This window comes from Oncorhynchus masou, chromosome 3 (genome assembly GCF_036934945.1).
Source record: "Oncorhynchus masou masou isolate Uvic2021 chromosome 3, UVic_Omas_1.1, whole genome shotgun sequence".
Classification (NCBI taxonomy): Eukaryota; Metazoa; Chordata; class Actinopteri; order Salmoniformes; family Salmonidae; genus Oncorhynchus; species Oncorhynchus masou.
In genome coordinates, this window is record NC_088214.1 from 40,963,324 (window position 1) to 40,991,103 (window position 27,780).

Consider the following 27,780-nt stretch of genomic DNA (forward strand, 5'->3'; position numbering starts at 1 on the left):
CTACTTCCGACGGTGACGTCCACACAGCAGCCAAATTCTGATATTTTTTCCAATAATTGGTCTTTTGACCAATCACATCAGATCTTTTCGCATTAGATTTTTTTCCGAGCTGGTCTGATTTGTCAAAAATCCAACTGTAAGAATCAATGCAAGAGATGAGAAGCAGGTACAGTGATTGCAGTTGTAATAGCTGACGAACAGCGTCTTGACAGGAACACAACAATAACGCGGACACAGAGAACACCACCGAGGAACAAACAGATATACAGGGGGTAATCAACAACGTGAAGGAGTCCAGGTGAGTCCAATGAGCGCTGTTGAGCGTAATGATGGTGACAGGTGCATGTAAAGAAGGGTAGCCTGGCGCGCGAGGGGGACGGGAGCAGGCGTGACACCAACTAGTGAAAAAAAAATATCAGAATTGGGCTGCCTGTCTAAATGCAGCCAATGAAATGTCGAACCTGTTTGGGAAAGATTAAAGAGTATTATTTAAATGCTAATGCATTCATTTTGTTTTAGTAAAATAATTATTTCCAATGAATATTGCCCCTTTTTATGATTCAATATGAATTATTGATTTTAATTTCACAACAAAGCCTATCAAATCACAACTTTTTCAAATCACAAAAAAATCAGGAACATTCCTGGTCACTACGGGGACAGTTGTTACTCAATTTTGATGTAGCAATGGACACTGAAAATCAATGATATAAATCATTTCTAGATAGCTACACATGATCTAAAATGATTCAGTAAGCCTCCAGTTTATCTAGATTAGAATGAAAACTCTTTATCCATTTGAGATAAAGTGGTAAGGCTATTTTTAAAACACATAACAGTAGTCATATATTGGATTAAACATTATTACTACAAGGTGTTTAATTCGATTAAATTTTTTTGAAGAAGGGTCTGTTGTTGAAAAAAAATAATCTTGGGTATTTGGGAATGTAGTGCTTTGATCCATTTTGCTGGGTCAAGGAGGATCATGGCGGAAGTGGATGTCAAGAGTGAAAAGAGAAGCGAGTCGAGTGGAGTTAGAGAAGAGGAATGGAGAACGGTAGTATCAAAGAAGGGAATGAAAAAGAAGAAATTGTTGAAAACTGAAGGGGATGATAAGTGTATGTCGGACAAGGACCACCTGAAGTGTCATGCTTCGAACTCTTGAGTAGGGCACCTGTTAAAGGAGTCATCTCTGGGGTGTTGGTGCAATGGGAATCCCAGGTGTGGTAAGGCCCATTGCGTGACCCGCATAGTGAATGGAGGAATGGAAGAAAGTTTGTCAGTGCTATTGTTTTTGATAATGAATACCTCCCTACGCATGTAAGAGAACCAGACATGCTGTATGTAAATAAAGTGGATTTTGTGCCATTCATTTGCAAATGTGAAACTACATGGATCAAGTAGCAAGGAAGTCAAAGAAATTGCCCTTCATTGTGGCTGCAGCAGGAAAGTATCTGGGGCATCAGGAATTCACAGAGGAAGAGTTGCAAGGGTTATATGCAACGGAAGATGTGTGCCCCCCCTCCCCCCAGGCTCCTGAGCCTGTGTAGGGATCAGACATGGATTATTCATTTTAACAGTAGAGGCAAGGAGAATATTGAGTGACGTTCTGGTAGTCAGTATGAGTATTTTTATCCACATATTTGTTGTATTTTGTGATCTTTTATTTTCATCCCGAACAGTAGGTGGCAGCAATACAACTTTAAGATGTAGTCCGTTGTAAAAACCCTAAGGAATATAATCTTTGCTATCGCGATACTACCCGTACGTGAACACACGTCAAAAGAGCAGTGTTGGAGGATCATGGCGGAGCGCAGGAGGCATAAGAAACGGATCCAGGTAAAATCATTTTAACGCTAACTAGCAGAAGATAATATTTGGTTTGATATATTACAGAGTTGAAAACCGTTCTCATTTCGGACATGGCAATATGTATACGTTTCAGCAACAGGCTAATTTTATATGAAGGGAATCTTGCTGGTGAATCGATGCAGTTGATTGGCGAAAAGCTGCTAGTAGAAGGTAGCTAGCTGACGTTAGCGTGCTAGCCACTGAAATATTTTATTTTGCAGGAAGTAATGTTCTATGAAGATCCTTATCTGTAACCCGAATATTTCACTGTGTCGGGGTATCACAGAAACCAGGGGTGTAGTATTCGGTTTCCGTTGCAAAACGTTTTGAACGAATTTATTGGGCAAATTCAGGTACGTCCACCCGTTACGTTTACTCTGTATGCTTCCGTTTTTCATCGGAAACATACTAATGAATACACCTCATGTATTAAACGCTCGCGCAAAACACGTAACCTACTTATTAGCATCTTTTAGCGAAACTCGGTATCTTACTTAAAGCAGGCAAAGTTGCGGTAGTAACCAAATGTGCAGGCGTGTTTTGGTATGCATAAATACTGTTTAGCAAGCCAAATGTCAATGATGTGCCAGTACATCCTCATTCATTAATGTTTGATGGCTGCACGAAAATAGCCAATTTCTCATTTTCCAATCGATGCCGTAACTTAACGTAGATAGTATCAGGATTTATTTTGAGATGTATTGGTCATTTGCTCAAATTGCAAGACTTGATAAGTGTACTGTGGGGTGTGAGTCCCTCTCAATTTTGTTTGAGACAAACTCATAACACGCTTCAACGCGACAAACCTGAAGATGACGATAAAATACCTCACAAACCTGATGATGATGACGACGATAAAATACCTCACTGCAGTGCTAAGATTACAAGCAAAATGTCATAAAATTGCTGCCCCATATCTCATTTATGCCAGTTTTCTCCTGAAAGAACAGGACATGTCATTATTATGCAACAGCTAGAATGCTATCAATTCCTTTCCCTCCGGTTTGCGTGCTCTCTCACTCCATGTTATGTTAATAATATTCAGGAATAACTGCTTGTAATGTTGCTTTACCATGATGAGTGAAGTGAACGTAAAGCGAGCATAGCCAAAACAAACACACACAGTGATTTGTTAGACATACAGTGAGCAAAAGCTGCATGGGGCTTTAATAACATGTATTAAATGATGTTATTAAAATAAATTGACTCAGACGCAAATGTATACCTGGATGCACATATATCAACTTTGAAACATGGCTCCCTTTGTTTGGGCTAATGGCTATGCTAATCTGGCTTCTATCTGATTATCCTCACCTGATTGTTCAGATTTGGACCTTTTATTTATGTAGTCTGATAGACTTTTGTTTGGCTAGCTAGCAGGCAGATTACTGGGACTTGGCCAAGATTTTGGCTAGGTTTGGGCGGTAATCCAGATTTTCATATCGTCATACCGTTTCTGTACCATACCAAGGTACATAGTGTTACTGAATATGCACACAAGCGGAGCTATAAAAATAACGTGTATATATATATATATATAGTACCAGTCAAGAGTTTGGACGCCTATTCATTCAAAGGTTTTGCTTTATTTGGACTATTTTCTACATTGTAGAATAATAGTGAAGACACCAAATCTATGTAATAACACATGAAATCATGTGTTAATAAATCCCCTTAGAGCTACCCCCCTACTTTTTTCAATTCCCGCCTGAAGACATACCCAAATCTAACTGCCTGTAGCTCTGGCTCAGATATTCTTGGTACCATTTGAAAGAAAACACTCTGAAGTTTGTGTAAATGTGAATTGAATGTAGGAGAATATAACACAATAGATCTGGTTTAGATAATACAATGAAAAAAAACATACGTTTTTTCTTATTGTTGTATCATCATCTTTAAAATGAACAAGATAAAACAAACATTCAGATAGGATGATGGGGACAATTTCAGTGAAAAACATAAGAGGGCAACAGTACTTGTGCAAAGTTTCAGATTGATAACTTCCAAAATGAGTGTGCTACGTGACATTTATCATGAAGTCACCCAGGTGTCCCACACAAGTAGCCCAGATGTCGACCATATTAATGACCTAAGGCTCGTATTTATGTGTGTTATTATGTTATAACTAAGTCTATGATTTGATAGAGCAGTCTGACTGAGCGGTGGTAGGCACCAGCAGGCTCGTAAGCATTCATTCAAACAGCACTTTCGTGCATTTTGCCAGCAGCTCTTCGCAATGCTTCAAGCATTGAGCTGTTTATTACTTCAAGCCTATCAACTCCTGAGATCAGGATGGTGTAACCAACGTGAAATGGCTAGCTAGTTAGCGGGGTGCGCGCTAATAGCGTTTCAAACGTCACTTGCTCTGAGACTTGGAGTGGTTGTTCCCCTTGCTCTGCATGGGTAACGCTGTTTCGAGAGTGGCTGTTGTCGTTGTGTTCCTGGTTCGAGCCCAGGTAGGAGTGAGGACAGGGACGGAAGCTATACTGTTACACTGGCAATACTAAAGTGCCTATAAGAATATCCAATAGTCAAAGGTTAATGAAATACAAATGGTATAGAGAGAAATAGTCCTATAATTCCTATAACAACTACAACCTAAAACTTCTTACCTGGGAATATTGAAGACCACCAGCTTTCATATGTTCTCATGTTCTGAGCAAGGAACTTAAACGTTCGCTTTCTTACATGGCACATATTGCACTTTTACTTTCTTCTCCAACACTTTGTTTTTGCATTATTTAAACCAAATTGAACATGTTTCATTATTTATTTGAGGCTTCTGTCTCTCTTGTCAATGTTATTTTGTCGCAATGGCGAGCTGAGGTGTGCAGACAGTGATGGGGTTCCTGTTTCTCTCAAGCCTTTGTTTGTTATACTCTGGGTGTATTTGCATATATGCAACGTGGTGGAACAGGGCTGCAACCACAAACCGTGCCTACCGGCACTCACCTGCGCTGTCTAGACTGCCTCATTAATTACGGTTGTCACATTCTGTTGCATAATTCAACGTGTGTCAATAGCAGGACATCACCTGTGATATCCCGATACTACTCATTATCGTGATACTTGCTCTGGTATCACATCTTTAGTAAAATTTTGATATTGTGACAGCCTCATACTGAAATTCAGTTTACACCTATTTTCCGCATGTTTCTGTGAAAAATAATTGTTACCTTTTTGGGCCCTCGCCAGCTTGCATATAACTCCAACCTAAGACTGTCTATAATGTTGACTAGATAGACAAGTGAGCGCTCTAACAATGGAAATACATGCCCTCAAAGATGGATCGCAGGCAGGAGGGGTCCAGATCAGATGGGACCATTCTAGCCAATGAAAGGGCAGATACTCGTGTGAACACGCCATAGAGCTAGAGAACGCATATTTGGATGAGTGCCATTATAGTGTCTGTGTCATCATTAGCAGCGCCATTGAGGCTATCTCCATTTTAAAGTAGTACATTTTCTTCTTCATTGGCTGATCGCTCCCAGCTCCTAGGAATACCCACACTTTAAAATGGTGGAATCCCTAAATGGCAATGTCCATGCCAAAACGGGTTATATCCATATCTATTACAACAGACACAACTCTGATATGAAGTCCTTTTTTTCTTTCTTTCCAAGTTCCAAAAATGCCACGTGTTTTACTTATCACTACATTTGTAACAACCTAACCATTAGGAAGCTTCTATTAGATTAAATAAGACTCACGTAGCAAATGAGCAATTATATTTTTTGTTGCCCAAATTCGACACTCATTTGACCTCCATAAAAAAAATCCTCACTTCATGGGCATAATTTCGTGGATAGATTTTGGGATGAGTAAAACCTCTCGCTTCATCTCTTCCTCTTTGGTTCCACACATGAGGATAATACAAAGAAGGAATCAACTGATTAGGGTGCAGGTGAGTCCAGTTAAGGTGTGCTGGGGAAGGAAGTCCCGACCCTGCAGGAACCTGGAAATGTATGCAACTGGTACTGGGTTGTGTGTTTGGAAGTGAGTGGGAGTTTCTTTCAACTTGACCTAAAGCCCACCCCTGCCCTGGGTTAACTGGCTGATCTGCTTCACTTGTCTGATATAAGTTATTTACTATGCTCTGTAGAAGTAGTGAAAGGACAACATTTAGGCCTACTTTATTTTGTGCCTTCCTCACGCGTGTGTGTCTGTGTGTGTAGGAGGTGAGCGAGCCCACCAAGGAGGAGAAGGCAGTGGCCAAGTTCCTCCGTTTCAACTGCCCCACCAAATCCACTAACATGATGGGCCATCGGGTGGACTACTTCATCGGTCAGTAAATATGTTTTCCATAAGCTTTTTTTGGTCGGAATTTAGGAAGTTAGCATAGAAAATAGATGCGACTATTGCCTACTTGGTTGCGTTTCCATGTAACGATCTTTTCGATTTACAAACAGCTGGACGTAATGAGCGCCACAATTAAACACCCAGAGTCGCGAAAACCTAGCGTTGAATAAAAAAGTAGTGGTTGAAGTGTTTCCATTACCCATTTAGGCAAATTGTGCTTTAATAAATTGGCGACATCCTGTATGCCCTCCCACCTATCTGTTTCATGTCTCAGGTATAGCCCGCGAATACAATAGACAAATATTTGCCTTAAGGTTACCATGGCGATCTTGGGCACAGGGACTATGTGGTCTGCTTTAAACATTTAGGCATTACAGAGGGAGGTTGAAAATGTTGGAGGCCTTAGCGGGTTTTCTTAATGTCTTTGCCAACTTCTGTCTCTCTTGTCAGAACAGTTTGGGCTACGCAGTAGACTCTCACGAACATGTACATGTCGGTTGTTTTGCTCTAGGAAGCTCACAAGACTCGTCTGAAGGTCTCTCCGGTATCAGTTGAAAAAATTACTAGGAGTACAGTGCATTCAGAAAGTATTCAGACCCCTTCAATATTTCTAAAATAGATTAATAATAAAAAATACGTCCTCAATCTACACACAATACCCTATATTGAAAAAGCAAAAACAGGTTTTTAGAAATGGTTGCTAATGTATTAAAAATAAACTGATACATAAATAAGGTAAGTATTCAGACCCTTTGCTATGAGACTCTAAATTGAGCTCAGGCGCATCCAGTTTCCATTGATCATCCTTGATGTTTTTACAACTTGATTGGAGTCCACCTGTGGTAAATTCAATTGATTGAACATGATTTGGAAAGGCGCACCCTGTCTATATAAGGTCCCGCAGTTGACAGTGCATGTCAGAGCAAAAAACCAGGTCGAAGCAATTGTCGGTAGACCTCAGAGACAGGATTGTGTTGATGCTAAGGTACCAAAAAATGTCTAGAGCATTGAAGGTCCCCAAAAACACAGTGGCCTCCTTCCTTCTTAAATGGTGGCTCAACTTTTTCCAACTCTTCCTAGAGCTGGCAACCCAGCCAAACTGAGCGATTAGGGGAGAAGTGCCTTGGTCAGAGAGCACTCCACTAATCAGGCTTTTATGGTAGAGTAGCCGGACGGAAGCCACTCCTCAGCAAAAAGCCCATGACCGCCTGCTTGGAGTTTGCCAAAAGGCACCTAAAGGGCTCTGGCCATGAGAAACAAGATTCTCTGCTCTGATGAAACCAAGATTGAGCTCTTTGGCCTGAATGCCAAGCTTCATGTCTGGAGGAAACCAGGCACCGCTCATCACCTGGCCAATACCATCCCTACGGTGAAGCATGGTGGTGGCAGCATCATACTGTGGGGGGGTTTTTCAGCGGCAGAGACTGGGAGTCTTGGATCGAGGGCAAAGTACAGAGATCCTTGATGAAAACCTGCTCCAGAGCGCTCAGGACCTCAGACTCTGGACCTGGAAATAGCTGTGCAGTGACGGTCCCCATCCAACCTGACATAGCCTGAGAGGATATGCAGAGAATAATGGGAGAAACTCCCCAAATACAAGTGTGCCAAGCTTGTAGCGCCATACTCAAGAAGACTCAAGGCTGTAATCGCTAAGTACTGAGTAAAGGGTCTGAATACTTATGTAAATGTTATTTCAGTTTTTATTTCTAATAAATTAGCAAAACATTCTAAAAACCTGTTTTTGCTTTGTCATTATGGGGTATTGTGTGTAGATTGAGGGGGGGACGACAATTTAATCAATTTCAGAATAAGGCTGTAATGTAAGAACATGTGGAAAAAGTCAAAGGATCTGAATACTTTCCGAATGCACTGTTTTATATATTTTATTTGACATACATGAGTTTTTGTTAAAACCTCTCTGGGATATGTGGGTCCCACCAAAATCCAGTGAAAGTGCAGAGTTCCAAATTCAAATATATTACTATAAAAATTTAACTTTCATGAAATCACACTTGCAAGATACCAAATTAAAGCCTCACTTGTTGTGAATGCAGCCAACGTGTCAGATTTCAAAAAGGCTTTTCAGCGAAAGCAAGGAAACAAAGACAGAAACAAAGACAGAAAAGCATATTTCAACCCTGTAAGCGCGACACAAAACGCAGAAATAAAGATATATTTCATGCCTTACATTTGACAAACTTCTTCTGTTGGCATTCCAATATGTCCCATAAACATCACAAATGGTCCTTTTTGTTCGATTTATTTCTGTCGATTTATATATCCAAAATGTCCATTTATATGGCGCTTTTGATCCAGAAAAACACTGGTTCCAAGTCGCGCAACATGACTAAAAAATGTCTCATAAGTTACTTGTAAGCTTTGTCCAAACATGTCAAACTACTTTCCTAATAGAACTTTAGGTATTTTTTAATGTAAATAATCAATAAAATTGAAGACGGGATGATCTGTGTTCAATACCGGAGGAAAACAAAGTGGAGTGAGCTTTTCCGGTCACGTACCTCTATCAGAGTACACTTCTCTCTACCGTCGTTCTGAACAGTGTTACTTCATTTCTCAAAGAAAAAACCTCAACCAATTTCTAAAGACTTGACATCCAGTGGAAGCGATAGGAACTGCAGGAAAGTCGATTTAGAAATCTGGATTCCCAATGAAAGCTCATTGAAAAGAGGGTGACCTCAAAAAAACAAAAAAAATCAATGGTTTGTCCTCTGGGTTTTGCCTGCCAAATAAGTTCTGTTATACTCAGACATGATTCAAACAGTTTTAGAAACTTCAGTGTTTTCTATCCAAATCTACTAATATGCATATCTTGGCTTCTGGGTCTGAGGAGCAGGCCGTTTACTTTGGACACGCTTTTCATCCGGACGTGAAAATACTTGCTCCTGTCCCAAAGAAGTTAAAGAGTGAATAGTAGCCTACAGAAAAGTACAATCAATCAAATGTATTTATAAAGCCCTTCTTACATCAGCAGATGTCACAAAGTGCTGTACAGAAACCCATGCTAAAACCCCAAACCGCAAGCAATGCAGGTGTAGAAGCATGGTGTCTAGGAAAAACTCCCTAGGAAGAAACCCAGAGAGGAACCAGGCTATAACCAGTCCACTTCTTGCTGTGCCGGGTGGAGATTATAACGGAACATGGCCAAGATGTTTCTGATATTTCTGAATGTTCTTCGCCCAGCATACACCCCTCCAACCAGACATGCTTTATCTACTCATTTGCTGGATGCAGAGTTCAACAGAGTTCAAGTGAAGGTTAAGCAAATCATAGAGAAGGCAGACTGTATTGCAATCATCTCTGATGGGTGGTCAAATGTTTGTGGGCAAGGAATAATTAACTACATCTCCACCCCTCATCCAGTACTCTACAAGAGCACAGACACGAGGGACAACAGACACACTGGTCTCTACATTGCAGATGAGTTGAAGGCAGTCATCAATGACCTTGGACCACAGAAGGTATTTGCACTGGTGACAGACAATGCTGCGAACATGGAGGCTGCTTTTTCTAAAGTGGAGGAATCATACCCTCACATCACACTCATTAGCTGCGCTGCTCATGCATTGAATCTGCTCCTCAAAGACGTCATGGCACTGAAAACAATGGATACACTCTACAAGAGAGCCAAGGAAATGGTTAGGCGTGTGAAGTGTCATCAAGTTATAGCAGCAATCTACCTCACCAAGCAGAGTGAGAAGAATAAGAGCACCATCTTGAAGCTGCCCAGCAACACCCGTTGGGGTGGTGTTGTCATCATGTTTGACAGTCTCCTGGAGGGGAAGGAGTCTCTCCAAGAAATTGCCATATCACAGTCTGCCGATATGGACAGCCCCATCAGGATCCTCCTGGATGATGTATTTTGGGAGAGCGTGGTAAGCTGCCTGAAGCTCCTGAAACCTATAGCAGTAGCCATTGCAGGGATTGAGGGAGACAATGGCATCCTGTCTGATGTTCAGATTCTGCTTGTAAGAGAATAAATCTGTACTGCCCTGCCACTGTTGCTCCAGTTCTGAAATACATAAAAAGCGTGAAGACTTCTGCCTGAAGCCCTTACACGCCGCAGCGTACACACGCCGCAGCGTACATGTTGGACCCCAAGTATGCTGGCAAGAGCATCCTGTCTGGCGCAGAGATCAACAAGGCCTATGGTGTCATCACTACCGTGTCTCGCCACCTTGGCCTGGATGAGGGCAAGGTTCTTGGCAGTCTGGCGAAGGACACTTCCAAGCAAGGGCATTGGGATGGACATGCAATATGGCAGTCATGCCAACATCTTCCATCAGGTGGCTGATGAGAGGGACTTTGTGGATCTGAGGCTCTTTCCCATGTTGCCTCCATCATCCTTCAAATCCCACCAACATCAGCCGCCTCAGCGCACAACTGGTCCTTGTTTGGGAACACACACCAAAGCATGCAACAGGCTGACCAATACAAGCCTTGAAAAATTGATGGCCATCCGGGCAAATTTGAGGCTTTTTTGAGCCTGACAACGAAGTCATCCTCAACTAGGTTGGAAAGTGACAGTGAAGATGAGGCCTCAGAGTCTGTTCAAGAGGTGGACATTGAGGAGGTCCAGGGAGAAGCCTGAGAGGAAGACAACCCAAGCTTTAGTTTCCAGACTATAATTTTACAGAGTCTGTTTTTGGGGAGATGCGAAGGGATCATTCAATATTCCCTTTTGTTGTTCAGTGAAATCATCCCATGTGAATAGTCAACTCATTTAATTAAAGTTCAATTCGTAACTAAATTGTTTTGTTTTTTATTTGTATTGGAAGGATTTAATAATTTGCAATTGTCTACTCACAAGGTAAAAGGTTAATGTTTCTGTCTCCATGTAATATGGTAAATATATCCAATACAAAAAATATATAAATTTAAATGATATTAATTGCATATATTCCCGTTAATTCCCACAAAGTTTCCACCTGAATATTCCTCAATATTCATCCCTAATGTCCACATACTTTTGGTCAGTCTGTTTCCTCCTAATTAAGGAGAGGCATGATCTATTTATATAAAAGAAGCCTACTTTTAAATCTCATCATAACTAGCTAATTTTTTTTTTTTTTTATCAAATTATTGTAAATTAAAAAGCCCATATATGTAGGTGGAACCTGCTCTATGAAAGAACCATCCAATGCATAAAAAGCTGAGGTAGAAAGGGGTAAAGCAAATCAACTCCAGTGGATATCTTTTGATACATTTTTTACAAGGCACTTCACATCATTGACACAAAATGGTTCAAAGAGAAAAAGAGTGCCTTGAAGTGCATCAGTCTCTGCTGTCTGTTTAGAGATTAATAAAGGACTCCTTCTTGTGGAACTTGAGCTATTTTCAGAAACCATTATTTCAAATATCTATTTGAATGAGGCAAAATGGTTAAGTAAAGCACCACAAATGTGGTCTATTTAGTCTGTTATGGGACCAGAGGCTGTCTTAACCTGCTGGGGCAATTCGAGGGGGGGATTTCAACCCCTCAGATACACAATTCAAGAAGTATGCTCACTTTGCTTTTCTAACCAGAGTAAGACATCTATTTCTTGAATATCTGAAGGACTGCCTTTGAAGTAGAATGTCAGTCTAGCCTTGGCCCAAGCTAAGTTTTTTTTTTCATGAAATCTTTCAGGCCATTCATGTGTGAACCAAGGGTTATAGCGGTCTTTTACCCGTAATCTCTTATATGGGGCATGCTTATCTGCATCAGAGTTAAACAGAGAGGTAAAACATTTCAGGGCCTGTTCTGAATCGGAGATAGAGGACAACACACCCTCCCGACCAGGTTATACAGGAAATGTTGGTCATTGAAATGTCTCTTTGTAATAATGCATGGACACAATTTTAGATGGCTTAGTATCTTTAATTCAGGCAATGGGACAATGGTCACTGAGCTCGTTAGCAAAGACTCCATTAGCTGTATACTTTTATAAGGGGTGTTTGTCAGAATGATTTCCAAAAGAGTAGATTTTTCATTGTTTTTAAGTTGGGGCGGGTTGGTTTAGTTATCAGTTGAGTTAATTTAGCTCAGTACAAATATATTTAGGTCTGTCTGATACAGGCATCAACCAATCCAGGTTAAGATCACCCAATGTTAATCATTCAGATGCAGCATAGTTAGACAGCAAGTCAGACAATTTGCTAAGATCTATTGGGAAGGGTGATAAATTGCCACTAATGTTAGTTGGGCACGAATACCCAGGCCTACATTTAGGACAAGATATTAAAATTGTTTGTGGACTGAGGTGGATGTACACACCGCAACATGCAAGTTGTTCTTTATGAATATGGTGACACCCACACCTCTGTCAGATCTATAAACATTGTATCCATTCAGAGACAAATCAGCGCCGGCACAGACTTTAACCAAGTATCACTAATTATCTAAATGTCTGTTAGTTTGAAAAGACAGAATTACAATAAGATCTATTTTCAAAATCAAACTTGACATTTACATGAATCAGTTCATGGCCTCAGCTGTGGGATTTCAGATCAGACCGTCTCCAACACAAACATGCTATGATCAGTAGGTAACCCTCTACACTAAAAACATTAGGAACACCTGCTCTTTCCATGACAGATTGAACAGATGAATCCAGGCGACAGCTATGATCCCTTATTGATAAATCCACTTCAGTCAGTGTAGATGAACGGGGGAGGCAGGTTAAAGAAGGATTTTTAAGCCTTGACATGGATTGTCTATCTGCCATTCAGAGGGCGAATGGACAAGACAAAAGATTTTAAGTGTCTTTGAACAGGGTCTGGTAGGAGGTGCCAGGCGCACCGGTTTGAGAGTCAAGAACTGCACCCCTGCTGGGCTTTTCACACTTAACAGTTTCTCCTGTTTATCACAAATGGTCCACCACCCAAAGGGCGTTCAGCCAACTTCACACAACTGTGGGAAGCATTGGCGTCAACATGGGCCAGCATCCCTGTGGAAGGCTTTCAACACCTTGTAGTCTATGTGCCAATGAATTGAGGCTGTTCTGAGAGTAAAAGGGGGTGCAACTCAATATTCGCAAGGTGTTCCTAATATTTTGTACATTCAAGCCATGGGTTTGGCTTGAAATGGTATAGATACAAGATGGCTTAGAACTGTGCCATTTGATCTGTCTCAAATGAAGATGTGGATTAATACAAGATTCTTTTAGCCAAAGACTGATATCCTATCACGTTTTAGTACCTTTTCAATGTTAGCCCCATAGCAGAGCTGCTGCTCTCAACAGTGTCAGTAAATGTTGTTTGCACAGTTGTGGGTTAAATGTCTGTGTGAGCTTCTGTGTCTGTTAGAGAGTAGTTTTTGTCATATCCCCAGGGGCCAGGATTTCAGAATGTTCACCCAGAACAAAATAATTGTTTCCAGTGAGTCTATGCCCCCCCTCTTGCTTTTGGATGAGACTTGACGACAAAACTAGACCAAAGCTCTATATACCACATCACATGCTACAACCAAGATATTGTCTATGATCCCACAACAATTGTTTGGAATATTTCATCACTGTCTCTTTATAAACGGAATTGAGACAACAAAGGATACTTTTGACCTGGATTGAGCCTTCTGATAACTGGTCCCACACATCAGCGGTTGACATGGCATGATAGCCATTGAGTTTCAACACTCCGTATCTCTATGTCTGTATGTTTGAACATGTTATCGGTTTCCCCATGTCAGCCTCCAAGGCAGTAGACTCTCTGCTGGACTCCAAGTGGGCCAAGGCCAAGAAGGGAGAGGAGGCTGTGTTCACCACCAGAGACTCTGTGGTGGACTACTGCAATAGGTGGGACACGCCTACCTTCAACAACATACCACACCAGACTAACTACCATCACTACCACTGTATACTAGACTAACTAATATCACTACCACGCTACACCACACTTACTACCACATTGACTATACACTTCACTATTTACCGTTAACTACCACCCTACCCTGATTAGCTAACGACAACTTTACACCAGACTAACTATCTACCACACTGTTTCTGCTCTCCTTGTTCAGGCTGCTGAAGAAACAGTTCTTTCACCGCGCTCTGAAAGTCATGAAGAAGAAGCCAGAGAAGGACATCAAGAAAGATAAGGAGAAAGAAAAAGAGAAGGCTAAGGGCGACAGCGGCAAGGAGGAGGAGAAGAAGGGGAAGAAGGATGCCGAGGCTTCAGATGCAAAGAAGGAGAAGAGTGTAAGTAAATTGTGTGAATATGTAGGCCATATGCATGTTATAAGTAGACCACTAAAGCAGTCTCATCATAGACATGGATCAGTCATATTTCTATAAAGGCCATGGGTCTGATCTTGCAGTGTATTTATGTTCAGGATGATAGCCCCGGAATGCCAAAGAAGAAGAAGGATGCGAAGAAGAAGTTCAAACTGGAGCCTCATGAGGACCAGCTCTTCCTGGATGGGAATGAGGTGAGTTGGAACACAGGGTAACCTCGGATAACAGGTTAGGATGGGGAAATATGAAAGCAAGAATTTCTGGAAAAGTGAGCATGTTTCAGTTGACATGTAGATGAGAAACCTCTTTAGCCAGAGGTATTTGTAATATCCGCTTTGAAGGAAGGGGAAAGGGGGATACCTAGTCAGTTGTCCAACAATGTATTCAGCTGAAATGTGTCTTCTGCATTTATCCCAACCCCTCTGAATCAGAGAAAGTGTACAGTTTGAGCGTTTTCGTATGTACAGTTTAGTCGGAAGTTGACATACACCTTAGCCAAATATATTTAAACTCAGTTTTTCACAATTTCTGACATTTAATCCCAGTAAAAAATTCCCTGTCTTAGGTCAGTTAGGATCCCCACTTTATTTTAAGAATGTGAAATGTCAGAATAATAGTAGAGACTGTGATTTATTTCAGCTTGTATTTCTTTCATCACGTTCCCAGTGGGTCACAAGTTTACATACTCTCAATTAGTATTTGGTAGCATTGCCTTTAAATGGTTTAACTTGGGTCAAATGTTTTGGGTAGCCTTCCACAAGCTTCCCACAATAAGTTGGGTGAATTTTGGCCCATTCCTCCTGACAGAGCTGGTGTAACTGAGTTAGGTTTGTAGGCCTCCTTGCTCGCACACACTTTTTCAGTTCTGCCCACAAATTTTCTATGGGATTGAGGTCAGGACTTTGTGATGGCCACTCCAATACCTTGACTTTGTTGTTGTGAGCCATTTTGCTACAACTTTGGAAGTATGCTTGGTTTCATTGTCCATTTGGAAGACCCATTTGCGACCAAGCTTTAACTTCCTGCCTGATGTCTTGAGATGTTGTTTTAATATATCCACATAATTTTATTTTCTCATGATGCCATCTATTTTGTGAAGTGCACCAGTCCCTCCTGCAGCAAAGCACCCCCACAACATGATGCTGCCACCCCAGTGCTTCACGGTTGGGATGGTGTTCTTCGGCTTGCAGGCCTCACTCTTTTTCCTCCAAACATAACGACAGTCATTATGGCCAAACAGTTCCATTTTTGTTTCATCAGACCAGAGGACATTTCTCCAAAAAGTACGATCTTTGTCCCCATGTGCAGTTGCAAATTGTAGTCTGGCTTTTCTTTTATGGAGGTTTGGAGCAGTGGCTTCTTCCTTGCTGAGCGGCCATTCAGGTTATGTCGATGTAGGACTCGTTTTACTGTGGATATAGATACCTTTGTACCTGTTTCTTCCAGCATCCTTTGCTGTTGTTCTGAGATTGATTTGCACTTTTCGCACCAAAGTACGTTCATCTCCAGGAGACAGAACGCAATTCCTTCCAGAGCGGTATGACGGTTGCGTGGTCCCATGGTGTTTGCGTACTATTGTTTGTACAGATGACCGTGGTACCTTCAGGCGTTTTGGAAATTGCTCCCAATGGTGAACCAGACATGTGGATGTCTACTGTTTTTTTTTCCTGAGGTCTTGGCTGATTTCTTTTGATTTTCCCATAATGTCAAGCAAAGAGCCACTGAGTTTGAAGGTAGGCCTTGAAATATATCCACATGTACACCTCCAATTGACTTAAATTATGTCAATTAGCCTATTATCAGAAGCTTCTAAAGCCATGACATCATTTTCTGGAATTTTCCAAGCTGTTTAAAGGCACAGTCAACTTAGTGTATGTAAACTTCTGACCCACTGGAATTGTGATACAGTGAATTATAAGTGAAATAATCTGTCTGTAAACAATTGTTGGAAAAATGACTTGTGTCATGCACAAGGTAATGTCCTCACCGAATTGCCAAAGCTATAGTTTGTTATCAATAAATTTGTGGAGTGGTTGAAAAACGAGTTTTAATGACTCCAACTGTACACTGTTGAGACCAACTGTAGGACTTCAACTGTACATGAATTCAACACTTTGGTGTTCGTGTTTCCATGTGGCATTTGAGAGAATTCCAAGAAAAAAAGGTTACTTCACAAAATAACTGTGAGGGTGCACTTTACGAGACAAATTCTTCATGACATGTCATAAGACCCAAATTCTTTGCGACGTCAGTTTGCCAGGCTAGCTTGTTTCCATATGATAGCAGATGGTTCAATGTGACATGCGTTGACGACACCATGTAATATCTGAAAATGGTGAATTGTGGTGCATTCAGATTTTCTTTCCCAAATAAACAAATATTTTAAGGTGAAATGTAAAATTGACATTTACTCCACTTCCCAGGTGTTTGTTTGGATCTATGATCCGGTCCATTTTAAAACCTTTGCCATGGGACTGATTCTGGGTGAGTGGCATTGTAGTGTTAATTACCCAGAATATTACATTTTGTTGACATTTTTTAAACTACCTGATTTAAAGTCATTCACACAAATGACTGAAAACTGCAACTAAATTGGTAAAGAAGAGAATAACAATGGTTATTTTCCACTCTACTAAGGCGTGTCTGTCTCTGTGTTTGTAGTAATTGCAGTGATTGCGGCCACTCTTTTCCCACTGTGGCCGGCTGAGATGCGTGTGGGTGTGTACTACCTGAGCGTGGCAGCAGGCTGTTTCGTGGCCAGTATACTGCTGTTAGCTGTTGGTAAGTGACAGAAAGAAAACACGCCTTTGGGGGGGGGGGAGGTTTGCATCAGCAGTTTCTCTTGTCAGTCACTCAATTAACCCATTTCAGCAGAAGAAAAAAACACATTTTGGATTCGTATTCACAGAATGACTGTATTTGTTAGTGAAAGAGACATGGTTGTTGCATTCATACATTTATTGTGTCCTATGGACTTCACCAAGTGAGATCCGAAGTGAATGTTATCATACATTTACATTTTAACATGTCATACGCATTTCATGAGGCCTTATTTTGAGGGCCTAGTTTTACCCTAATTAACTCGCCTGAACTCATGCAATTCACTTTGAACCAAAACCACACCCATCATATTTCCCAGCAAGCTCTATTGCAGGTAGATGTTTTTATTGTTTCAATATCTGTTTGTGTTGACTGATGTGATTAATTAATCTTGTGCTACTCAAATATAAGGACTGAGTGTCTGCGGGTTTTCATTCCAGCCTTGATTGAACAACATTCCGCTTAAGGCCCCCAACAGGCCAAGGCAGACTCTTGACTGCACGAGCCAATGAGCCCCCACCCCCATCAAAGTTGCCTATCCCTGCTCTAGACACTTGTGTACTCCCTGAAAAGATTGGTTAGTTTCAATCAATATGGTACATTCAACATGTTCTCCTAATATGCTAGGTAGAATAAATCACAATCACACCTATCCAACCCTTAAATGGAATTCCAATAAAAAGTTTGTTTTTTTCTTTACCCTTTTAATAGTTGATCTGGGCCCAATGGAACTTAGTGGAACCGACACCGTTTTAAGTACTTTACAGAAATGAAACGCATAGATGATCACAATATCCGTCTAAAATATCATTCACAGTTTAAGCCTTGACAAAAAAATCCATTACATACAATAAGGCACCGTTGGCAGAATTAAATGGATGCAGTCAATACATGATTAACAAAATTCACCCATAAATCGTTAAGTAGTCTAAATATTGCTATCAGGTTGTAAATCACACCTAGTATATTGTCTGCTGCCTTCAGTCATTCAGGGGATGAACTGTTTCGCCCAATATTTTGGTTAAAAATGGAGGTGATTGGGAGTCAACACAATCATATGCATTAACACTATATTTTATCTACAGTGCCTTCAGAAAGTATTCATACCCCTTTACATTTTGTTGTTACAACATAAATTCAAAATTGATTCCAGTTGATTTCTCACCCATTACACAAATTACCCCATAATGACAAAATGAAAACATGATTTTAGTTTTTTTTTGCAAATGTATTGAAAATGAAATGCCTAATTTACACAAGTGTTCACGCCCCTGAGTCAATACATGTTACAATCACCTTTGGCAGTGATTACAGCTGTGATTACAGAGTCTTTCCTGGTAAATCTCGAAGAGCTTTGCAGGCTTGGATTGTAAATATTTGCCCATTTTATTATTTTCAACATTCTTCAAGCTCTGTCAAATTGGTTGTTGATCATTGCAAGAGAACCATTTTCAGGTTTTGCCGTAGATTTAAGTCAACTGTAACTCGGACACTAGATTTGGCCTTGTGTTTTAGGTTATTGTCCTGCTGAAACGTGAATTCATCTCCCAATGTCTGGTGGAAAGCCGACTGAACCAGTTTTTCCTCTAGGATTCTATCGGTGCTTAGCTCTATTCCGTTTCTTTTTTTATCCTGAAACTCGCCAGTCTGTAATGACTACAAGCATACTGATAACATGATGCAGCCACCGCTATGCTTGAAAATATGGAGAGTGGTACTCAGTAATGTGTTGTATTAGATTTGCCCCACGCACAACTATTTGTATTCAGAACAAAAAGTGAATTGCTTTGCCACATTTTTTGCAGTATTACTTTAGTGCTTTATTGCAGTCAGGATGCATGTTTTTGGAATAGTTTTATTCTTTACAGGCTTCCTTTCATTCTGTCAATTAGGTTAGTAATTGTGGAGTGAACTACAATGTTGTTGATCCATCCTCAGTTTTCTTCTATCTCAGCCATTTAAACTCTAACTGTTTTAAAGTCACCATTGGCCTCATGGTGAAATCCCTGAGTGGTTTTCTTCCTCTCTTGAGCTAGGAAGGACGCCAGTATCTTTGTAGTGACTGGGTGTATTGATATAAAGTGTAGTTAATAACTTCACCATACTCGAAGGGATGTTCATTGTTTTTTGTTTTTTTGTTTTTTAAATTTATTTTATTATTTTTTATTTGTACCCTATCAATAGGTCCCCTTCTTTGCAAGGCATTGGACAACATCCCGGTCTTTGTGGTTGAATCTGTTTGAAATTCGCTGCTCAACTGAGGGACCTTACAGATAATTGTACTGGATGTGTGGGGTACAGAGATGAGGTCATTCAAAAACTATGTTAAAGCCTGTTACTGAGTGAGTCCATGCAACTTATTATGTGTTTTGTTCAGCAAATGTTTATTCTTGGAAGTTGTTAGGCTTGCCATAACAAAGGGTATGAATACTTATACTCATTTGTAATTAATTTTTTGTTAAACATAATTCCATTTTGACATTATCGCTATTTAATCAATTTTAAATTCAGGCTTTAACAACAATGTGAAACACGTCAAAGGGTGTGAATACTTTCTGAAGGCACTGTATTTACACTAACTTTTGTGTGATATATATATATATATACACACACACACTACTGTTCAAAAGTTTGGGGTCAAGTTAGAAATGTCCTTGTTTTTGAAAGAAAAGCACTTTTTTTTGTCCATTAAATAACATCAACTTGATCAGAAATACAGTGTAGACATTGTTAATGTTGTAAAGACTATTGTAGCTGGAAAGGCAGATTTTTTTTTTATGGGATATCTACATAGGCATACAGAGGCCCATTTCCAGTAACTCACTCCTGTGTTCCAATTGCCCACAGAGGTTTTTATTTTTACCTTTATCTAGGCAATTCAGTTAAGAACAAATTCTCATTTTCAATGACAGGGGCAGAACGACAGATTTTTACCTTGTCAGCTCGGGGATTTGATCTTGCAACCTCTTGGTTGCTAGTCCAACGCTCAAACCACTAGGCTACCTGCTGCCCCATTTCTTGCCTTCATTTCTCAGAACAAGAATTGACTGACGAGTTTCAGAAGAAAGTTATTTGTTTCTGGCCATTTTGAGCCTGTAATCGAACCCACAAATGCTGATGCTCCAGATACTCAACTCGTCTAAAGAAGGCCAGTTATATTGCTTCCTTAATCGGGACAACAGTTTTCAGCTGTGCGAACATAATTGCCAAAGGGTTTTCTAATGATCAATTAGCCTTTTAAAATTATTAACTTGGATTAGCTAACATAACGTGCCATTGGAACACAGGAGTGATTGTTGTGATAATGGGCCTCTGTACGGCTATGTAGATATTTAATTAAAAATCATCAATTTCCAGCTACAATAGTCATTTACGACATTAACAATGTCTACACCGTATTTCTGATCAAATTGATGTTATTTTAATGGACAAAAAATGTGCTTTTCTTTCAAAAACAAGGACGTTTCTAAGTGACCACAAACCTTTGAATAGTAGTATACACACGTGTGTGGACACCCCTTGACAGGTGTAAAATTGAGCACACAGTCATGCAATATCCATAGACAAACATTGGCAGTAAAATGGCCTTACTGAAGGGCCTAGTGACTTTCAACGTGGCACCGTCATAGGATGCCACCTTTCCAACAAGTCAGTTTGTCAAGTTTCTGCCCTGCTAGAGCTGCCCCGGTCAACTGTAAGTGCTGTTATTGTTAAGTGGAATTGTCTAGGAGCAACACCGGTTCAGCTGTGAAGTGGTAGGCCACACAAGCTCAAAGAAAGGGAACGCTGAGTCCTGTCGTGCGTAAAAATAGTTTGTCCTCGGTTGCAACACTCGTTACCGAGTTCCATAATTCCTCAGGAAGCAACGTCGGCACAAAAACTGTTAGTTGGGAGCTTCATGAAATAGTTTTTTATGGCCGCGTAGCCGCACACAAGCCTGAGATCACAATGCCAAGCGTTGGCTGTAGGGGTGTAAAGCTCGCCGCCTTTGGACTCTGGAGCAGTGGAAACACGTTCCCTGGAGTGCTGAATCACGCTTCACCATCTGTCAGTCCAACGGACGAATCTGGATTTGGCGGATGCCAGGAGAACGTTACCTGCCTCAATGCATAGTTGCAACTGTAACGTTTGGTGGAGGAGGAAGAATGGTCTGGGTGTTTTTCATGGTTCGGGCTAGGCCCCTTAGTTCCAGTGAAGGGAAATCTTGACGCTAAAGCATACAATGACATTCTAGACAATTCCAACTTTGTGGCTACAGTTTGGGGAAGGCCTTTCCTGTTTCAGCATGACAATGCCCCCGTGCACAAAGTGAGGTTCATGCAGAGATGGTTTGTTGAGATTTGTGTGGAAGAACTTGACTGGCTGGCTCAGAGCCCTAACCTCAACCTTATGGAACACATTTGGGATGAATTGGATGGCTGACTGCAAAACAGGCATAATCGCCCACATCAGTGCTGGATCTCTCTAATGTTCTTGTGGCTGAATGGAAGCATGTTCCGCAGCAATGTTCCAACGTCTAGTGGAAAGCCTTCCCAGAAGAGTGGAGGCTGTTATAGCAGCAAAGAGGGGACCAACTCCATATTAATGCCCATGGTTTTGGAATGAGATGTTCAATGAGTAGGTGTCCACATACTTTTGGAATGTAGTGTATATTATCAACCATATTGCTGCAAATATTGAGGTGGCTTATTCTCATGCTTACCCTATAATAATGCACTGAATTGTAGATTTGGCAAGTCATTGCGCATGTTACACATTATATACACACGCGCGTATCGTTCTGAAGTTATCGGCGGTCACAAAAAGAACGATAAACATCTTGATTCTGTTTAGCGGAGGTCTTCTGTGAACAAAGGCAAATGATCTAACGTCTCGCTTAGCTATTGTACGAGTGGCCTAAGCCAGTAGGTAAATAACGAGCGTTTTTAAGTGCAACTTCAGTAACAATGATTTTGGGGAACAGCTCGGAGATTTAGAAAGGTTCTTGCAACGAAGTTAGCCCTAAGATGCTTTTGGGAAACCCAGCCCTGGTAAGTTTACCACTTGTTTACCCTAGTCAAAACTGGTAACAATGCACCAAAGTTGACGTCATAGGACTTCATTACCTCCCCTCAGAACCAATGATGTTACTTCCAGGCGTTTACCTTAACATTACAATGCCATTTGACATGGTTCTTGTTTGTCTCCCATCAGCTCGCTGCATCCTGTTCCTGATCATCTGGCTGGTGACGGGCGGTCGCCACCACTTCTGGTTCCTGCCCAACCTGACTGCCGACGTGGGCTTCATCGACTCCTTCCGCCCGCTCTACACGCACGAGTACAAGGGCCCAAGGGGCTACAGCAAGAAGAGCCCGGACAAGACGGAAGGCAAATCCACCGATGCAGACGCAGCCAAGGCCCAGAAGTCGGACAGCGAGGAGAAGGGTGATGGTGGGGAGGAAGAGGAGGAAGGAGAGGTGGAACAAGAAGAGGGTGAGGGCAAGGCGCCGAAAGGGACGGAAGAAAGCGAGGTGACTGAGGCGGCGGGGCCGTTGGTGAGCGCCGCCGAGCGCCACTCGGACACGGACAGCGACCGCCGGGAGGACGAGGGCTCGCAGCACAGCAACGGAAACGACTTTGAGATGATCACCCGCGAAGAGCTGGAGCAGCACACGGAAGGGGAAGGAGAGGGGGAAAGAGGAGTGGAGGAGAAGGGAGACGGTGAGGCAAAGCCCTTGTCTGTTCAAACATAAACATTATCACTACCACCACCTCCTTCTCCTCCTCTGAAGGATCTCCTCCAGGTCATCTCAACCTCGCTGAGGAGACACCTCCCCATCTTGTCTGCTCCGATCTTCCACTAACTATACTGTACCACGTCTGTCTTGGTATTGACACCGGTGAAACGAAGCAAACGGCTATGACAATGGAAAAGAGAAGAGGGGGGAAAAAAACGCCTTATTGTGGTTCTGAAATTATTTCAACCGAGAAATGCAAACTAACTTAACAGATGTGCTTGTCTGAGGAAGTTGTCATGATTGTTCTCCCGATGTTTTCCCAATTTTTTTGGTACTTTCGTTATGACTTTATCCCATATCATCCTAGTTCAGAAAGACTCATCTGCTCTACATGTTATGTGTACAATGGTCCCTTGTATGTCTTGTTTTTGTATGTGAGGCAAAAATTTTAGTCTATCTCCACAGATGAGGGAATTATAGAACAATGGAATCCTTGTTTTGCCAGGATAAATACTGCCATCTTCTCTACCTGTCCCTCAAATCCTGACTGTGGTCTTATGAAAGATGTGTGATTGGTACAATCAAAGTAAAGTTAAGCCCAGTGGTGTGTCCAGTAGGCACGTTTTCCCTACTCAAACCAAACCTTTCCTTTGGACCATTGTCACACAACTGGGCCAAGTGTCCTGTACTAGCAGCGGCAGCTGTCCCTCTGTACACAGTTCAGCTCTTGTATTTGGACTAAAGCCAGAATCTGATCTCTCGTAGGCAGCCATCACGTTACAATTGACCAACCGCTGGCTGTGCCAATATAACTAATCTGGATGGACCAGAATCTGTAGTTTCTCCCACAGCTTTGTTTTTTTTTTTGCAGTGCTTTCTATTTTCAATGAGAAATGCTTGTTTGTATGGTTGATCATGATCATCGTGCAGTTCTGCACACACATAAAATCAGAGTTTCGCAAGAGTCATGTCCATTACATAAGAGTAGTGTCCATGAGCAGTGGCACTCATTTTAAGTGTAAAACTGATCATCTAAAATTTTCCTTTCTAGAATAATTTATCTGAGGCCACACATGTGCAGGCAGCAAAGATGGAATGGGAAAACGGTTTGAGGTTTGTATGTACCATTTAGAATGAGGCGTCAAAATGAAATAGTGCCAAACACGTAAATTGTTGTTGCAATGCATGCTGTTTTCATACGAGAAGACATGTCAAAAGTGTCAGCAAGGGATTTTGGTACAATTACTCTTTTTTTTTAACTTACTGTCAAATTCCAAACCTTTTGAATGCAGAGCAGTGTAGGAGCCAGGGCATTGGTTTGTAGACTTTGATCCCATTCTCCCTTCAGTTCTATTTAAGCCATGCAAAGCAGACAGTGTACTTAATATTATTATAACAAACTATCGTATAATGAAGATGGTAGGCTTGTTGTCAGTTCAACTCGGATGCCCATCCTTTCATGATTGCGTTTGTTGTGTTGCCTTCATTGGTATTCTAGTCAAGCTAACAGATGATGATGAAGACCCCTGTGAATGCATGGAGACTCCATTTGAAACCAAATGGGGTCGTGGTCCAATTCTCCTCAATTGTTGCAATATGTGGGCTGTGGTCCAAGACTGTCCATTCGTAAGGTCACATTTTTTACTCATAGTGAGGATAAAATAGATAAATGTATCATTTATATAATGATATCTATTGATATATCAAATGTGTGTGTATATATATATATATGTTTATATATATGTTTATATATATATACACACACACAAACTTAGTCTGAGATATTATGAACCTATTTTGTTCAACCTGAACAGAAACATTTTTGTTTGGGTTTTTGGTATCAAGACTTATTTTCGTAATTTATTTGTATTTTTATTAAACTTTTTTTGCTATAATTTTGACCTCCAATAGGCATATTGTCAAGAGTGTACTGTACTCATTATTGTGTACCTTCAAACACTAGAAATGTGGATTATGTTTATTTGTGGATCAGATGGGCTACCCCATTTTATTTTATATTGATCGATTTTACACTGTCATTTCTTTGAATGTGTGAAGAGTAATGTAGCTAGTTTATCCATTTGGCTACTTACTGTAAGTCACGTAAGAATAGTGAATGATTAACTAGTGGTTGAGAAACTCATTGGCAGTGGCTTGCATAACATTTATATTGCTCTTCCACACAAATGTTCTGGGTGGAATGTTCTCCCCACAGTGGAATGGTAGAGCAGAACTTGTGAGAGCAAGGGGGGGTCACTTGAGGGCTTTGATATCACGCACCCTACACAGATCGACCCAATGTAGTCAACTGAGGAGTATCTTCGAGACACTCATATCACACTATTTTGTAGTGCCGGCTTGTTCCTGGAACTATGTTGGATGTGTAACCAGACAGGCGGCAGTACATCTCTGTTCAGGCTCAGTAGTGTGAAAAGGGGTACAAGTACTCAGTGTTGCTTTCCTCTTCGACGAGCATGTTAACCTCCGATTTTTAGACCTCCAGCTGGTTTCTTCATCGACGTGTTTCCCTGAACTCTTCTCAACAGCGTGTAGCTCTTCTACAGGACATGTATACTACTAACAACTGCACATCGTGTAGCTTTTTTTGTCTTTTTCTAAGTATGTTTGTTTTAATTGCTTTTCTGTTTCCTGATGTCTTCTGGAAAGCGAGGTGCCAGTCAGTAGCTGTATTAAGAATTTTGGCTTTTTCATGAAAATCTCTAATTGTTCTTTTGAGTGTTCTTCGTGCACAGTCTGTTGTATATTGTAGTATTAAACTATGCTGCTTTTCCCCCATCAAAATACATGTTCTATCTGGTCAAAATGTCTTTAGTCATGTAGTTGTCCATATTTGGATCAATATCAGAGAGACTGTCTGTTGCAATATTGGAATATAATTTAATTGTATATCTGTATCTTATCATTGCAATAAATATAGAACGCAATTGAGTTTCCTGGCTTATTTGTATTTAATTGTTAGTGCATGAAATTATGCATTTAAAAAAAGTTTTTCATCTGCAGGTAACCCCAGGCTTCGAAAGAGCTCGCCAAAACTCGATTTGAAGTTAAGTACCTTCTCAAGTCGAAAAGCAGCTATCCCGTAATATTTGCATTGCTGTGACGAACTAGAGATGTGGCTTGAAAACGTACCTCAATCCAGGGATGAAAGGTGTCATTTGCTGCTGTGTTAATTATATAATTAAAGATTGAAATACTGTTAGTTTTTAATTAAAGGTCCAATGCAGCCAGTTTTCTCATTATCAAATCATTTCTGGTAACAATTAAGTACCTTACTGCGATTGTTATAAATTAAAATGGTAAAAAAAACAATAGCTTCTTAGCAAACACCAATTTCTCAAGCAATAATTTTGCTAGGACTGTCTGACAGTGGTTTGAGTGGGGAGGGGAAAACGGAAAACTAGCTGTTATTGGCAGAGTGGTTTGGAACTCTTTCTTATTAGTGTATTAACTAGTTTTACTGCCTGGTGATGTACACAGGCAGACCAAAACAGGCTTAAAATTCAATCTGTCTTAATTCCCTTTTAGTGTAAGCTGTTTATCATTAAAAAACATTTTTAAATCCACAGTATTATTCCAACTTCAGTGTGGAAATATATAAAACAAGGAAATCATGTTTGGCTGCACTGGGCCTTTAATCTGACTTTTTGGTCAGCATGCTAGGCTAGCTATAGTCCGATTAATCAGGCTGTAATACAGAATGAATTGGTGTGTATGTACAGCCTGAGACATTTATTCCTTACAACCCATAATGTTGAATACAATTACATGTAAACTTACTCAACTGGTTGTGAAGTTTGTCCTTCTGCTGCTTGAAATTTGAGACAAAATATCCAGAGGGAAATATTTTTTACCCAACTTTTTATTAAGCCGGTAGGTATATGGTTCGGTTCGGAACCAAGGTAAAGTTGGTTGATATTGGACATTTGAATTTCAATCTTTAAAAGCTGTCATAAAGGCAAAGGGTGGATATTTGAAGAATCTCAAATATAAAATATATTTTGATTTGTTTAATACTTTTTTGGTTACTAAATGATTCCATATGTGTTATTTCATAGTTTTGATGTCGTCACTATTATTATACAATACAGAAAATAGTACAAATAATGAAAAACCCTTGAATGAGTAGGTGTGTTCAAACTTTTGACTGTTACTGTATAACAAGCTGAACCAGGTGTCGTGGCATTTAGGTGCTTCCCTATTTGGCCACTAGATAGAGCCAACGCACAGTCACATATTGGTCTTCTAGCACTGTTGCCATAGCCTTTAGTGTGTACTGCATGTGTTTGTGGTGTGTAGTACTTTCAATATTATGCCAAATTCACGATAAAATAAACATTTACCTTTCTATATTGTTATGCCATTCATTTAAAACAAATAAATGACAACATCCAAATGTAAATGTATATAATTAATATAATGAATTTGGCGTACCATTTATAGTGCTAGTGTGTACGTACTTTCCCATTGTATTGTAGAATTATGAATACCAGCATACTAAGGGAAATATTGGCCCCGTCGAAAAACTTGCTGCTTTGTCCAATAACTTCTCTCTCCAGTGCTGCCAGGTGCATTGTGGAGCCATGTCCGTGACATGCACACAGAAGTCAGCTTGTCAATATTGTATGCCTTGAGGGGAGGAAGAAGTTCAGGAGTAATATTACGGGTTCAATCCATATAACACTCGTTTGTTTGGGGGGACTGAGGGGGAGGGTCATTCCAAGTGAAAAATCAAAGAAGAGAGATATTGGAGGTTTTTCCTTTGCTTCAGCCATGAGTGTGTATGTGCTTGTACTGTATTTTTGTCTCGAAACAAAGAAAAGCTACTGAGTGAGTGCAGCCCT

General features: G+C 40.6%; 1 protein-coding gene across 1 annotated transcript; it reads left to right on the top strand.

Annotated features, from left to right (window-relative positions):
• The first annotated feature begins 1,774 nt into the window (after positions 1-1,774).
• Positions 1,775-25,863, top strand: sec62 (SEC62 homolog, preprotein translocation factor). Its single transcript, XM_064940956.1, has 8 exons — positions 1,775-1,839; positions 6,027-6,135; positions 13,838-13,943; positions 14,168-14,345; positions 14,480-14,575; positions 16,805-16,865; positions 17,043-17,162; positions 22,395-25,863. The coding sequence occupies exons 1-8, from the start codon at positions 1,804-1,806 to the stop codon at positions 22,931-22,933; spliced, it is 1,245 nt and encodes a 414-aa protein (XP_064797028.1). The 5' UTR covers positions 1,775-1,803; the 3' UTR covers positions 22,934-25,863.
• The last annotated feature ends 1,917 nt before the right edge of the window (positions 25,864-27,780 follow it).